This window comes from Herpailurus yagouaroundi, unplaced genomic scaffold, assembly GCF_014898765.1.
Source record: "Herpailurus yagouaroundi ecotype Mexico unplaced genomic scaffold, PumYag 196, whole genome shotgun sequence".
NCBI classification, from domain to species: domain Eukaryota; kingdom Metazoa; phylum Chordata; class Mammalia; order Carnivora; family Felidae; genus Herpailurus; species Herpailurus yagouaroundi.
In genome coordinates this window covers 25,888,103-25,904,611 of record NW_024412427.1, presented here as the reverse complement: position 1 = coordinate 25,904,611, position 16,509 = coordinate 25,888,103, and the positions used below count along the sequence as shown (strand labels likewise).

The following is a 16,509-nucleotide window of genomic DNA, read 5'->3' as shown; positions in this document are numbered from 1 at the left end:
AGCCAGTCTGGAAAACAGTATGACAGTTCCTCAAAAAATTAAAAATAGAACTACCCTACAACCCAGCAATTGCACTACTAGCTAATTTATCCAAAGGATACAAAATGCTGATTCAAAAAGGCACATGAACCCCAATGGTTATAGCAGTGCTGTCAACAATAGCCAAATTCTGGAAAGAGGCCAAATGTTCATTGACTGATGAATGGATAAAGAAGATGTGGTATATACATACATTGGAATTCTCGGCGATGAAAAAGAATGAAATCTTGCCATTTGCAATGTTGGGGATGGAACTAGAATGTACTGTGCTAAAACTAAATAGCTCAGAGAAAGACAAATTCCATATGATTTCATTCATGTATGGAATTTAAGAAACACAATAGGTGACTACAGGGAAAGGGAAGGAAAAATAAGAAACAGAGAGGGAGGCAAACCATAAGAGACTCTTAAATACAAAGAAGAAACAGGGTTGCTGGAGGGGAGGTGCGTGGAGGGATGGGCTATAAGGGTGATGGGCATTAAGGAGGGTACTTGTTGGGATGAGCACTGGGTATTATATGTGAGTGATGAATCACTGGGTTTACCCCTTAAACCAGTACTACACTGTATGTTAACTAACTTGGTTTTAGATAAATAAATTTTAAGAATTAAATTAAAAAATGAGAGAACGTTACCAATATCTGTGGTCCTTTATGAGACTCCTCAGTTACAACCTCTTCCTTCCTCTACCAGAGGAAACTATGAAACTACATTTCATGTTAATCATTTTCTTTTTCTGTGTAATCATTTTATCACATATACATATATCCCTAAATAGTTTTGTTAATTTTGACCTTTATAAAAAGTATCTTCTCTGTATCCTTCTATCATTTCCTTTTTTCTATTAACATTCTATTTTTGAGATTATCCATATCAATATATAAAGATATGGTCTATTAATTTTCACTATTACACAGAATTCCATTGTAGGTATGTAACAATGTGGCTGTTCTATTGACAGTTATTATAGTTTATTCCTATCATAAACAATATCTTTTTTTTTATTTATATATGAAATTTATTGTCAAATTGGTTTCCATACAACACCCAGTGCTCATCCCAAAAGGTGCCCTCCTCAATACCCATCACCCACCCTCTCCTCCCTCCCACCCCCCATCAACCCTCAGTTTGCTCTCAGTTCTCAACAGTCTCTTATGCTTTGGCTCTCTCCCACTCTAACCTCTTTTTTTTTTTTTTTTCCTTCCCCTCCCCCATGGGTTCCTGTTCAGTTTCTCAGGATCCACATAAGAGTGAAACCATATGGTATCTGTCTTTCTCTGTATGGCTTATTTCACTTAGCATCACACTCTCCAGTTCCATCCACGTTGCTACAAAAGGCCATATTTCATTTTTTCTCATTGCCACGTAGTAGTCCATAGTGTATATAAACCACAATTTCTTTATCCATTCATCAGTTGATAGACATTTAGGCTCTTTCCATAATTTGGCTATTGTTGAGAGTGCTGCTATGAACATTGGGGTACAAGTGCCCCTATGCATCAGTACTCCTGTGTCCCTTGGATAAATTCCTAGCAGTGCTATTGCTGGGTCATAGGGTAGGTCTATTTTTAATTTTCTGAGGAACCTCCACACTGCTTTCCAGAGCGGCTGCACCAATTTGCATTCCCACCAACAGTGCAAGAGGGTTCCCGTTTCTCCACATCCTCTCCAGCATCTATAGTCTCCTGATTTGTTCATTTTGGCCACTCTGACTGGCGTGAGGTGATATCTGAGTGTGGTTTTGATTTGTATTTCCCTGATAAGGAGCGACGCTGAACATCTTTTCATGTGCCTGTTGGCCATCCGGATGTCTTCTTTAGAGAAGTGTCTATTCATGTTTTCTGCCCATTTCTTCACTGGGTTATTTGCTTTTCGGGTGTGGAGTTTGGTGAGCTCTTTATAGATTTTGGATACTAGCCCTTTGTCCGATATGTCATTTGCAAATATCTTTTCCCATTCCGTTGGTTGCCTTTTAGTTTTGTTGGTTGTTTCCTTTGCTGTGCAGAAGCTTTTGATCTTCATAAGGTCCCAGTAATTCACTTTTGCTTTTAATTCCCTTGCCTTTGGGGATGTGTCGAGTAAGAGATTGCTACGGCTGAGGTCAGAGAGGTCTTTTCCTGCTTTCTCCTCTAGGGTTTTGATGGTTTCCTGTCTCACATTCAGGTCCTTGATCCATTTTGAGTTTATTTTTGTGAATGGTGTGAGAAAGTGGTCTAGTTTCAACCTTCTGCATGTTGCTGTCCAGTTCTCCCAGCACCATTTGTTAAAGAGACTGTCTTTTTTCCATTGGATGTTCTTTCCTGCTTTGTCAAAGATGAGTTGGCCATACGTTTGTGGGTCTAGTTCTGGGGTTTCTATTCTATTCCATTGGTCTATGTGTCTGTTTTTGTGCCACATAAACAATATCTTTGTGAACATTCTTGGACTTCTCACCTAGGAACACACAGAGAGAGAATGCCTTAGGTATATGTAGAATTCCTTGGTTGTGGAGCCTGCTCACAGTTACCTTGACTAGGTCGTGCTGAATTGTTTTCCCAGCTTTTACTCTAACCAGTAGTTTCCGTGAGTTCCCAAAGCTCTTTATCCTCATCTTTAATTGATATTGTCAGGCTTTTCAGTTTTTGCCAGTTGAATGTATAAGTAATAGTATCTCAGTATGGTTTTAATGTGTGTGTTACTCTCAAATATTTGTTGAGTTCCTGCCATGCGTGCCAGACTCTTCTTTTCACTGGACATGGAACACTGAACAGACTTTTATGGGGTCCTACATTTTAGGTTATGGAGGTTAGGAGAAAGGAGAGAAGGGGAGATAGAAAATGAATAGGTAAAATAATGAAGTGGTGATTAAGGACTATAGAAACAAAAAGATAAAGTCTGGATGGGGAGTAGGAAGTTCAGGGGTGAGAGTAGGTAGTGATTTAAATAGGACCGTCAGGAAAGGCTTCATTGAGAAAGTGGCATTTGCACAAAGACCTAATGGAAAGGACAGTACACACTAGTTGTTATCCTGGGAAAGAGCATTTCAGGCAGAAGAAAGAATAAATGCAAAAGCCTTTAGGGGGAGTATTTCTGATATGCCCAAGAACACTAGAGCAGAAGTGACTGGAACAGAATGAGCCAGGGAATGGAGAGTAGTAGAAAATGAGGGCAGAAAGGTGGCCAAATCACAGAAGGTTTTGAGACCTCTGGATGGACTTTAGCTTTTACTCTAAATGAAATGTGAAATGGAAGTGATATGACCTGACCTAAAGGATTGTTCAGGCATTTGCCTAGTTACTAATGAGGAAAAACATCTCTTAGTGTTTCCTCATGTGAAATGCCTGTTCATGTATTTTGACTTATGTAGTATTTGTGTTCCTGAGTCATAGGAGTTCATATATTCTGTATTGGTCTCTATCAGTCATATATCTTCTACTTTGTGATTTTGTCTTTTATTCTTTATAGTATCTTTTGAAGACCAAAAAAGGTATAGTGAAATTTATTAACCTTGTCTCTTTATTCTTTTATACCTCTGGTTCATATAATTTAATTATAATCCTTGGGTTAGGGCACTCTCATTGGTCCAGCATGGCCCGCCTATTTATTTATTTATTTATTTATTTATTTATTTTTAACGGTAAGTGAATCCACTACAAAAGCTAGGGTCATGTAGTAACTTACATTTATCCTTTTGATCTCCCCTACTTCTCCATGTCTATTATAACTATCATCCACATCTTGGTATTCAATCCTTGGCTTTCCATTGTATATATTTCCATCTCATTCGTAAGTATTCCTAAGAAGTATGAGTGCATAAAAAGGCATAAGGTACTAATGTATGCTACAAAGTGAATGAATCTTGAAAATATGCTAAGTAAAAGAAGCCAATCACAAAAGACCACATATTTTATATGCAATATCCAGAATAAGAAACTCTATAGAGAAAGGAAGTAGATTAGTGGTTGCAGGAGGAGAGGGAGTATTTAAGAGTGTCCTGCTGCGGAGAGATAGAGTGTCTTTTTGAGGGGATGAAAATGTTCTAAAATTGACTAGTGATGGTTGCACATACTTGTGAGTATATTAAAAAACTATTGAATTATATAAATGGGTGAATTATATGGTATATTAAATACTATCTCACTAAAGCTGTTAATGTTAACATTGAGGGGAGGAGTGTGGATTTGTTGTAGATACTTAAAAATCTTTGGGGATTTTTTTTCATTCAACATCACATTCCTAAGATTTATCTCTGTTTTGTGTAGCTGTAGCTCATTTGAGTATATATACCACAGTTTATATATCCATTCTCCTGTTGGATACATATTTGGGATGTTCTTTACTATGGTGAAACATGCTGTTATAAACATTTCTGTGCATCTTCTACATGTTTAAGTTTTTCTGGGTATTTATCAAAGAGTGTAATTGCTGGGTCATAAGGTGTGTGAATGTTCACGGTTATAGGATGAAATACTAAATTCTTTTGTGCTGGTATTAAGTTTATACTCCTACCAGCATGCTTGATTTGCACTTCTCTTCTCACAAATGCAATTGAATATCTCTTCATGTATTTTTTGGACATACATGTTTCCTCCTCAGTGAAATACTCATAAATGTCTTTTGGCCATTTTTCTGTTATATTGTTTGTGCTTTTTCTGCTGACTTTTCATTCTTGATTTCTTTTTCATAACAGTCCTTTGTCTTTTATAGGATTTTTGATAACAGTCCTTTGTCCTTCTTCAATATGAAACTCTTCCCCAGCCTCAACCCTTTGCCACACACTCTCTTGGAGGTTTATCTAATGAATAAAAGTTCTTGATTTTAATATTGCTAAGTCAGTCATTATAGTTAATGGTTTCCGTGTTTCATCTAAGTAATCCTTTTCTATACAGATGAGACTGATATTCATCTTTATTTTCTACTAAAGGTAGAAAGTTTTGATGTGTTTGACATTTAAGTCCTTGATTCATCAGGAATTGATGTTTTATATGATATAAGGTAGACATCCAGTTTCATCTTCCTCTACATGGATTTTTTTTAAATGTTTATTTTTGAGAGAGTGTGAGCGGGGGAGGGGCAGAGAGAGAGAGAGAGAGAGGGGGGACAGAGGATCTGGAGCAGGCTGCACACTGACATCAGTGAGCCAGCTGCAGGGCTCAAACCCACAAACCATGAGATCATGACCTGAGCTGAAGGTGGACGCTCAACCAATTGAAGGTGGGCTCTCAACTAACTGAGCCCCTACATAGAGTTTTTTTTTATCCTGTTCCATTTATTAGATAATCTCTCCTTTTCCCCAATAATCTGACCTATCACCTCTGTCATGTATCAGAGTTTCAAAACTGCATGGATCTTGTCTATATTGAATATATTCTGCATAAACAAAACAAACAAACAAAACTGCCTGGATCTATTGCTGGGCTCTCTGTTTTATTAGTTAATCGGTCTATCCCTGGACTAGTACCACACTTCTTAAACTGGATAAAGAGTACAAATGACCCCCATATATGCCCTGCCCCCCCTAGAACAATTGGTTGAAGGCTCTTTGAAGAAAGCAAACTCCAACAACAGCAACAAACCACTTGCGAGTACTGAAGTTTGCAGTATTTTCAGGGCAGAGCCAAAATTCATTTAAAGCAAGATGATGAAGAAAATGTTCAGAGATATAATAATTGAGTTTTTACTGTTAATGCACTGTTAATTCCAGAGATTTAGTGGTAGAGAGTGGAGGGAAGAAGAGATAGTAGCAGAAAAGTAGATGTATAGTTAACTTCTGAGATTAAGAACATGGGAGATTAGGGGGGACCTGATGATTAGGGGCTTTTGGGGGTGACCAAAAATAGGGATAAAAAGCACAGAGATTATTCCTGGTGGGTTCAAGGTGGATTTTGGTGGTGAGGCTGTGAGTATTGAAGATTAGGGAAGGAGGGGTATCTACTTCTGTTGCCATGGATGCACCAAGGTAGTCCCCCCACTTAACCCCATTCTGGGGAGAGGCAAATTTACTGTGTATCACAAGACTCCCTCTTGACTCCTGTTGGCAATTACAGGTGAGGAAGCCAGTATAACTAAAGAACACACCATCTTAATTCCATGTCCCAGGGGCCCACTTCTGAACCCTGCTAGGAAAGGGTTGCCTTTCTCCACAGTGCTATCTTTTGTCCCTGGCTTTTAAGATACTTTAGTGTTCTAGGGTTTCATTTTGGTTTATCTAGATCGTATTTTTGCTTGGTAGCTTTAATCTTGTGTAAAGTTAACAGGATACCCACAGTCTTGAAGATTATTATCTTTCATCGGTTCTGAAAACTTCTCAGTCATTTTCTCTTAAAATATTGTGTTTTCCTCATGTTCTCTATTTTTTCCTTATGGAAATCCCATTTGATATGTGTGGTACCTTCTCATTCTATCTCTGATAACTCACATGTTCCATACTTTTGAACCTATGAGGCATGCTGGGTAATTGCTTCAGTTTGTCTTTCAGTTCATTCATTTTGTTTCTTTACCTCTGTATAGGCTGCTGTTTAACTTGGCTGTTGACTTTATTATTTCAGTTGTATGTTTCCTTTGAGGAAGTTTTGTTTCCAAATCTGTCTCATATTTTTGATAATCTTATCTTTTAATTTTCTCTTTTGTTTTTTTTAATGTGCTGATTTCTTATTCTGTATCTGATAATTCCAAAATCTCTAGCTGTTATAGATCTGGCTTTTGTATTATTTTGTTTCTGCGGACTCTGGCTCATATTGGCTTTTTATTGTGATTTCATTGTTCTGGGATCCATCTTTACCTATGGGAATTCTCAGAGGCCTGGGTCAAAAGTACTTCTTCAGAGAGTGCTTTGGAAAGTATTTGCCAGATGCCTAAGGGCGCTTCCATTCCAAGACCAATTGAAACCAAATTTTTGGTTTGAGGTATTTGGGGCCACACAGATAGTGTGAATTCTAGCCACAAACCCATGGATTTGTAGGCTCGTGGTTATAAATTCTCTAGGGAAAAAAACATGTTTTTACTTCCCTTGTTCTGCTCAAAGCCAAAGCCCAAAAAGGCATGTATTCATTCCCTCTAAATTTTTGGAGGAGGGGCAGCACCCACTGAAGGTACCCTTAAGGATCCTGGCTTCAAGGTAGTGGTCTCTGATGGGAACTTCCACCATAATCAGACACTGAACATTGCCTCTTGCCTCCTTGGCTAACAGCCCATTAAAACCCAAGATCCATGCTAGACCATAACGGATGGATATATGTCCCCAAGGGAAAGTCCTTGCTTCTGAGCTAGTATAACGTTTCTATTTGAGCTTTCTTATTGTGACTAGACTCCAAAAAATCCCCTTTGTTTCCTTACATCTTAGCCCTTCTTAAAAGTTATGTATTAACTTTCTACCTTGTCTGTAAACATTACATGTAAAAAATAAGGGTAGAATAAACAGTTGTCATTCCTCTTTGCAATAAATTAAATAGCAAAATGGCTTCATCAGAGTTAGCCAGAATTTTATTCTGTTATTATTAGGACAGCTTGTTATTATATACATTGTGATTACAAACTACTTGAAAGGGGAAAAAAAAACAAAAAACAAAGTACAGACAAATACAGAAAACAATAGCTCCCTAATGAGGCCCAAATGTCTTGTATTTGAAGTCAGCTTTTTAAGAACATTCAATTCTAAGAAGTGAGGACAGCTTGGTTCATAATAAATTGAAAATACTTACAAATGGAAGGCATCACTCTTAAGGGAGAGTAAAAGATTCAGAAGAGCTTAGAGTATAAGCTCAAATTCAAGGCAAATGTGAAATAGTTGCTACCCACTGATAGTTTTTAGACATTCAGCAACAACAAAAAACATTAACATGTATTCATTCAGTACATACTTTTTAGGTATTTTCTATGGATACCTCATTGAATGCTTTGGGAGATACAGAATTAAATGTTATGGGAGAAGCCATTTCCAGTCTAAGTAGTTTATCTATACCCTTTTATCCTTATTATCTTTATTATGTTGTTTCCACATAGTAGGTATAACCATATTGTAACAGTATTAAGTGTGTACAAGGAGCATTTGTATCAGTTCTATGTGATTGATAATTCTTACTGTTTACTATTGTTCCGCGAACTAGTTATTTTACTTTTTAGTTTCACACATTGTTGCCCTCTGTCTATAGGTTGGGAACAAATTTGACTTGTTTATCCTTTCATTTGTACTTTTCTTTTAACAGACATTAGGTGTCTGTTTAGGTCCTCCACTAGCCACCAGGGTACTCTTGCGAGGCCAGGGGGGAAACAAGCTATGGTCTCTATCTTCACGAGGCTTGCAAGCTAGTAAAGGAGGCAGCCATTAATAATAATTTTAAAAATCACACAAGTATGAAGTTGCAACTGTGATAAATGGTATAGAATAAAAGAATATAGTACTGTAAGAATTTAAGAAAGAGGGATTTACATAAGTTAAAAAAAAGAAATTATGAACCAGATTCTGAACATGTTCTAAACAATTTCTTGTTCTGAACAAGTCTTAAACCAAGTTCAAAACATATCAAGTATTTACCTTTCTTATTTCAAAGGTTGATAGTTTGACTTATCCAGTATGCTTTAAGGATACCTAAGTACATAATGACTTGATTATTGTGGAGAAAAAAATACCACCGGGAAGATCCTCATTACTCACATGGACCAAGTATTCCTGTGACTTCTATTATATAAGTAAATGTGTTCTTCCCTCTGCCTACCCCATTGAGGATAACTGGCCCATTTGAACAGATACCTTTGATTTCAGTGTTCTTCAGGAGATGGCTGGTGGTTTTCCTCTAAAACCCTTATACATAGAATGAATTCCAAGTTGGGAGTTCTCTCTGATGGTGGTGGTGGTGGTAGTTAGTTACATTTTAAAAACTGCTTTTGGAATTACAACCATGAATAAAGATTGAGTCATTAAATGTTCATAAGTATTCTCAATGGATCCTAAGTCCTCACTTAAATAAAAAGTGCCAGTTTCAGCCTATATCAGAAATCTTAAAATATGCATTTTGTTTTTATAAACAAAACCAACTATACTACCTACTTGAGTTAAGTTATTCATGTCCTGCCCCTTGAAGACTTCAAATATTTCAAATGAGTAAGGTCAGGAGAAATATATAGTCTTGTTTTAGTGGATTTTAAAAACATATTTGAAAGTATTTTTGTATATATGCAAACTACCAAAATAATTTTGAATGGATTGTACTTAAATTATTGTCATAATTGAATCATCTGTTTGTGGCTGGCTCTGAAAGAGTTTTTTACCCCTTATTTGTAGGATTATTGAGTTATTTTTAACTAATTCAGCAGTCCTTGGCTATACACTTAAACTTTTTAAAAACAAATTTGTGCAAAACTAAAAACAGTTATAATGAAGTTGTTTTTTAGTCACATAGTGGCTTCTCTCAATTGAGGCTAAAACTGTCTGAAGAATGTTCTTGTGCATATGCCAAGAGGCTTCTGGGATGGACATATTTTTAAGAACCAGAGCATAAACAACTGTGATCTGTGGCAAGAGATATAAATGACCTCATGATGACAATGAGAACAAAGCATTTTTAAGTTATCATGGTGTTGTGTTCATTCACTGCAATGTGTTTGTCATTCTACTTAATACACATTTGGTGTATTAAGTGAGAGCCAGGCAAAAAAATTACAGACTGTATTGAACTGAAGATAACTATTTCTTTGTTGTTATAAACCAACTAAATACCAGGAAAAAAGTTTAAAATATTTTCTGAGAATAATATTTCATGAATTTTCTACAACTATAGGTCCTTAAACACACATACCCAGACCACTTTGGGATAAAGGCCATTTATTTATATCCTAAAGTTTTGATTCATTTTCTGTTGGAGAGAATATGTTCCAAACTTACAAGATCAAACAGTTGGCTTGAAATAAGAATTCCTTCTTCAAGACAGATCAATTAAGTGTTTATTAAGTACTTACTATGTGTCTGGCACTATGTTAAATATTATGGAATACAAAAGAAGGTGACTTTAGCTGCCTTTGGTTTAGTTGGAAGAAAACTCTAAAGTAAAATAGATGTTATATAATCAAGTACCAAATAAAATAATATATAACTTCTCTGATACAAGTAATGAAATAGCCCTTCTTTTCAGAAATGACTTCTAATCATTGTTTAGAACAGTGGTTCTCAACTAGAGGTAATTTTGCTCCCAAGAAGACATTTGGCAATATCTGGAGACATTTTTATTTTCATGACTGAGGCTATTGGCATCTACTGGATAATGCAGAGATATTGATAAACATCCTTACAACTACAGGATAGTTCCTCACAACAAAGAATTATCTGGTCCAACATGACAGTAGTGCTGAATTGAGGAATCCTGCTTATAGAACCTACAAATGTCACAGTGCTAATAAGTTTTGAAGTTATGGGAGCTGGCCTCCTGTTTTCCCGTAGACCTCTACTGCACCTGTAAATGTTCTTTGCCTGAGACCCTTAGATCCTTATATAGAAATGACCTTTGAGTATCCATAAGCCCCTGAATGCTGTATGCAAGTGTTTCCAGTACAGTGTTTCAGAGAGAGATTCTATATCTTATCAAATTCTCAAGGTACCCATGTTCCAAAGAATGTTAAGACCCTACATGTGTAGTAGAAGTTCATAGTGATTGAGACACATCAAAACAATGTCCTAGTTACTTAAAAGAGACAATGGTACGGAACTTTCCTCAGCATCATTCTAAGCATCACGTTAAGCTTCAGGGATCAAAATTAAACAATACTTTTTGGTGAAAAAAAAGTCTCTAAATATATCAATTTAATATTTTGGAATAATAAAATCTTTCTTAGTGTTTGAAGAAATTATACTATAATACCTTAAGATTATTTAAACATCTTATTTAATAATACAATACTGTGCATGTAGAATTAGACTAGACTGATTGCATGCTAACCCACAGGCATAATATATAAACCTACTATTTTATTATTTGAAATCAACGTCTTTTGTCAGGATTTGTTGCGTTCTCCCAAATGAGGGTCCCAATTTACATTTCCTTAGTGCTGTGTATCTGTTGATTCAGTCAGAGATCTGGGCATCATTTTATACAGTTCACATTTCTCTTACAAATGGTTAAGTAAAGTGAATTGTATTTTTCTCATAAGAAACATCTTTGAATTGAGAGTTGTGGTTCTGATTTGGCATGCAATAAATCAGAGATCTTACCAACAGTATCTCATAAAAACAAATCTACATAACCTTGAGTATGCATATAATTTAATACTTTTCTAAGTCATAGAAATTTGGAGATTAAGTCTTGGCTTAAAAGCCAAGGAAGGGACCTTAGAGATCATCTATTCCAGCTGTTTCAGGCTGTTCTTTGAGGCACAAGACCCAGAACACTACTTTTAGTTGTTATGTATTTGGACTTCTACCAGATATTTTCTTTGAGGGGGGAAAAAAAAAGGTGTATGTGGGTGGGAGGGTTGCATGCTTCTGATCTAGACCAACCGCTCTTTGCAGATAAAGAAACTGAGACCCAAAGCTTTTGATTTTATTCATCCACTATATACATTTCTTTTCTCTGGGTCAGACCAGCATTTTATATGTATCTGGCCATGGTATAGAGGATAGCCAGGCAATTACAGTCATGTAGCTTCCTAGCTGTACGTTCTTAGGCAAGTTGCTAAATGTTCTTAGTCTCAGTATACTTACCAGGAAAAAAAAAAAAAAAGAATTGTTTATCCTTAGGATTGTTTTCACCTTAGAATTTAGAAAATATCTGGGAAGATGATCTGGATTGACCGTGACTCTCTTAAAAAGCATTTTGAATCATTCCACTAATATTTTTCTGAAATGAATATTGTGTCATCTAAATATTGAAGCTGCCTCCTCCCCAAATTGAACCATGATGTCCAGAAAATACTGTAAAGTAAAACAAACATCTTTATTATCAAAGGTGACAGCACCAATAATCACATTTCCTTTACTTTGGCAGTAGTGAGGGTCTTCATGGATGGTAGGTCAGCCTCAGGGCTTTTTCTTCTCCACTTTCACTCCTGTCCAGATATTACATAAGCCTTGTAGAAACACAAATTAGGTACTGCAGAATATAAGAAATAGAGATGAAGTATTTAGAGATGAAGTACAAGAGCAAATGACAACATTGAAAGAGGTAAACCATACAAAGTGGAATCAGAACTTGGTGGTCCTTTTGATCTTAAGGATGTATTTCACAGAGTAGTTGAGAGATTATGAGAACTCTTTCCTCCTGGCCTATTTCAACAAGGATTGCCTTACTAATCAATTTTTGATAGTCACCTATAGTTACCAGAGAATGCAGTCTTTTTATTTGGGCAACAGAGCAATTAGATATAATTATGTTAAAGACCACTTACCATTTGCTATTAAAAGTGAATGATTAGTTGTATCCTGAGAAGATTTTGTTCCAGGATTTTTCTTAGAGTCTCAAAGCAATTTAAGTATAGAGAAATAAAATTTAAATCTAAATGAAGGATTTTTCTTTAGTGGTTTGACTGCATATCACCTTGCTGGGTTTGCTTATTTATTTTGGTTTGGTTAAGTTTATTATTGTTTGTTATTAGGTAATAGCATTGATATGATTTGATCCTATATTACTCTGGGATTTTGGAGTTACATAATTCAGTATTGTATTTTATTTTGTTACTCTTAAATATCTGTAAGTGATCTTTTTGGTAAATTATATTTTCAACTGATTGAAGATAATAACATTTTATTTTTTTATTTTATTTTTTTTTAAATATATACTTTTATTTTACCTAAGGACGAGGGAAGCTTCTTTTTGTAGAATATAGAACTATATCCAGCTAATGTATGAAAAGGGACAGCATAGAATTTAAAATAAGATAATAACATTTTAAACTGAACTCTATTTGTGTTTTTTCTTAGGTCTGAAAGAAAGTGCAGAAGAGATGGTGAGAAACAAATTGGAAGGAAAAGATAAACTGACCCCTTGGGAACAATTTTTAGAGAAAAAGAAAGAGAAGAAAAGACTGAAAAAGAAACAAAAGGTATCAATGATAATTTTGGGCAAATATTTATTGAACAACAATCATGTATCAGAAGATAGCAGAAGATATCAGAAGATAGATAGCTAACCACTCACTAGAGTAGGCCATGTTATCACAATTTTAAGAAAGAGGAAAGGGAAAACCCAATAGCTTAAGTGTTTTCTGCAAAGCTACATAATGCGGTACAAATCCTAATAAAAGCCCAGAGCCACTTTAACTACTGTGCTCTAGTATTTTACATTTACATGCTACCTAAATAAAATAAACAGCTTAATTGATACCTAGATATAAAACAGTTTGGTTCTGTTTCTATTTTTGAAAAAGAAATATGCATACAGATTCTTCTACTTGAGGATATATACACATAGAAATTTTTAACATGCATGAATTTTTTTCTACATTTGTGTTTCTCAACCTGAATTTTTCATTTTTCAGTATTAATCATATGAATCTTTTAACATCTTGTCATTAAATCCCTTTAATTAAGCCTATTTCCTCTGTGCTAATATGTTGTCTTGAAAAATCTGATTGGACTCCCATTATTTGGGGATAATATCTTTTCCACAGAGTCCTTAGTAACAGCAGAGACCACTTAATGGTTTTTGCTGCTAAAAATGCTCTATCTTGTCACTGAAATGTAGCATTCTAGCAGTACAGTTATTGCCTTTAGATAATATCAGTAATCACAGAATTTTGCAACTTTAGTAATCTTAAACAATTAGTTCTAGTCCAATCTTGATGCTTTATAGTTGTTGGAAATTAAGTGATTCATCTCCAGATACACAGCTTATTAATGGCCAAGCTGAGACCAGAATCCAGATCTCTCACTCCAGTGTCCTTTCCACTATACCGTATTCTCTAAATATACTACATAAGCTTGTGCTTTTGATGCAGCTGTGACTTTCAGTGCTTGTGAAGATGGAACGCTGCAAAATTGAATGATGCACTGGAGGGATTTTTAATACTCCTCTATTTAGTCAGTGTTTCTGGAAATAGATAATACAATGAGGATAAAGGGTAAAAGCCCTGTCCCCCCTCTTCCTTAGAACTTCTTTTGAAACTAAGCAGGAAGTAAAATATCTTCTAAATAGAATAATTTCACAAGTTATTAAGCCATCTGTGTACTGTAAAACTTACAACTGGGTCTTTTTGGGTCAATAAAGTAGTCTCTTGTTTCTGAGATCTTTAGTAGCTATTCTCTTTTATTTTCATTTGCTGGGCACTTTGAGCTTATCTTGTGCTTTTACTCTTTCCCTTCATTGGGCTAAGCCTGGACTCATTACTACCACTAGAAATATGTTTGTTGAGTGCCAGTTTGTTCTAGGCTCAGTGCTCTGTACTGGATCACTGCTGGATTCCACAGATCCCTTCCACCCACAGGTTCTCGTATACAGAGGAGTTTCAAGAATTTCCTTCATATTAAAAATATTTTGCCCCTTTTCCTCACTGTGGCTTCCATTTTGACGTTGAAAAATTATTACTGAAGAAATGAATACATGTTTATATGCAATAATTGATGCAGCTAAAGTTTAGATCTAAAATCAGTGACGTGAGTAGATACGTAGTTATTCTATAATCTTTGTTAGAAAAATTTATTACTACTGAATCTATTTTAAGAGTTTGGTAAACAAAATTCATAGAAGCTCTTGCTCTTAAAAGGATATTAATATCAAAATGAATACTTTTTAGGGCTTGGTGGGTCTTCTTCAGCATGGAAGATAATATTTAACAGTATGTAATCTGAATATTTTTGTTAAAATGACTCACTTTTTAGATTCTTGGAAATAACCTCAATCTGGTTTGTCCGACCTCAGTTCACATGTCCTATTTATTATATAGGTTTGATTTTTTATTTAAGTATTCTAATTTAGTAGACAGTCTGTTCAAATTTGATTAGGAAAAATATTAACCAACACATTTGCTTAAAAATAGCCAAAGAGTTTTCAAGGGTGGATTGTAGATAAAACAAAATAATTGTTAAAATTGGGTGATGAAAACAGGGGCTTCATTAAGCTGTCCTTACTGCTTTTGCATATGTTTTAATTTTCATAATAAAAAAAATCACTTTCTTGGGGCACCTGGGTGGCTCAGTCGGTTGAGCATCCGACTTCGGCTCAGGTCGTGATCTCACAGCTCGTGAGTTTGAGCCCTGCGTCGGGCTCTGTGCTGACAGCTCAGAGCCTGGAGCCTGCTTCGGATTCTGTGTCTGCCTCTCTCTCTGCCCCTAACTCACTCGCATTCTGTCTCTGTCTCTCTCAAAAATAAATAAACATTAAAAAAAAATAAATTTAAAAAAATCACTTTCTTTAACCAGCAAATAAATTGTTATAAATAATTATTTACATGATAATCCACAATGTATAACTTCAAGCTGTTGATAGTCACTGCCATTTCTCAATTTTGTGAGAGATAAGGCCACATCTTTTCACTGATCACCCACATAAAAGTGTTCTTCTCTTTTGAATGTCTGTATCATTTCATTTTTGCTTCTTCTAGCACTTCCTATCTTGAACTGCTATTACTAATATATGTGTCTGTTTACGTGTCTAGCTTTTTTTTTATAGATTGTAAAATTTTTATGCATTTTAATTTTTTTAAATGTATTTATTTTTGAGAGTGTGAGTTGGGGAGGGACAGAGAGAGAGACAATCCCAAGCAGGCTCTTCACTGTCAGCACAGAGCTGAACACAGGGCTTGAACTCACAAACCATGAGATCATGACCTGAGCCAAAATCAGGAGTTGGACACTTAATCAACTGAGCCACCCAGGCGCCAGATTATAATTTTTTTAAAGACAGAAACCATGTATGTATCTGATAACTTTCACTTTTCCCAACAACCCTACATAGCTTTATGCATTTATTAAATATTCCATAAATATTTATTTTTATCCATAAATATTTGTCGAAGAAACAAAAGAATGATCAGATAGGAGTTATTTTACAAATTAATTTTAAAAACTGGTTTCATTCTAGATTGTACTGTTTGATTTAAAAGAAATAAGATGTTGGGGCGCCTGGGTGGCTCAGTCGGTGGGCGTTCAACTTCATTCAGCTCAGGTCATGGTCTTGCAGTTTGTGGGTTCAAGCCCTGTGTTGGGCTCTGTGCTTACAGCTCAGAGCCTGGAACCTGCTTCAGATTCTGTGTCTCCCTCTCTCTCTCCGCTCCTCCCCCACTCACACTCTGTCTCTCTCAAAAATAAATAAACTTTAAAAAAATAAAATTTAAAAAAAATAAAAGAAATGAGATGTGATATATATATTTACGGATATATGTATATACACAAAGTGGAATATTAGTGATCAAAAAGAATGAAATCTTGCCATTTGCAACAACGTGGATAGAATTAGAGTGTATTGCGCTAAGTGAAATAAGTCAGAAGACAAATATCATATGATTTCACTCGAGAAATTTAAGAAACACAGCAGATGAACATAGGGGAAGGGAAAGATAAGATAAAAACAG

At 35.5% G+C, this 16,509-nt stretch overlaps 1 protein-coding gene across 2 annotated transcripts in view; it reads left to right on the top strand.

The window, feature by feature from the left end:
* Positions 1 to 16,509, top strand: part of ESF1 (ESF1 nucleolar pre-rRNA processing protein) — a 67,413-nt gene that overhangs the window by 37,803 nt on the left and 13,101 nt on the right. For both annotated transcript variants that reach the window (XM_040447723.1, XM_040447724.1), the window contains exon 10: positions 12,923 to 13,044. In XM_040447723.1, the coding sequence (XP_040303657.1) occupies positions 12,923 to 13,044 (122 nt within the window). The remainder of the gene's footprint in view (positions 1 to 12,922; positions 13,045 to 16,509) is intronic.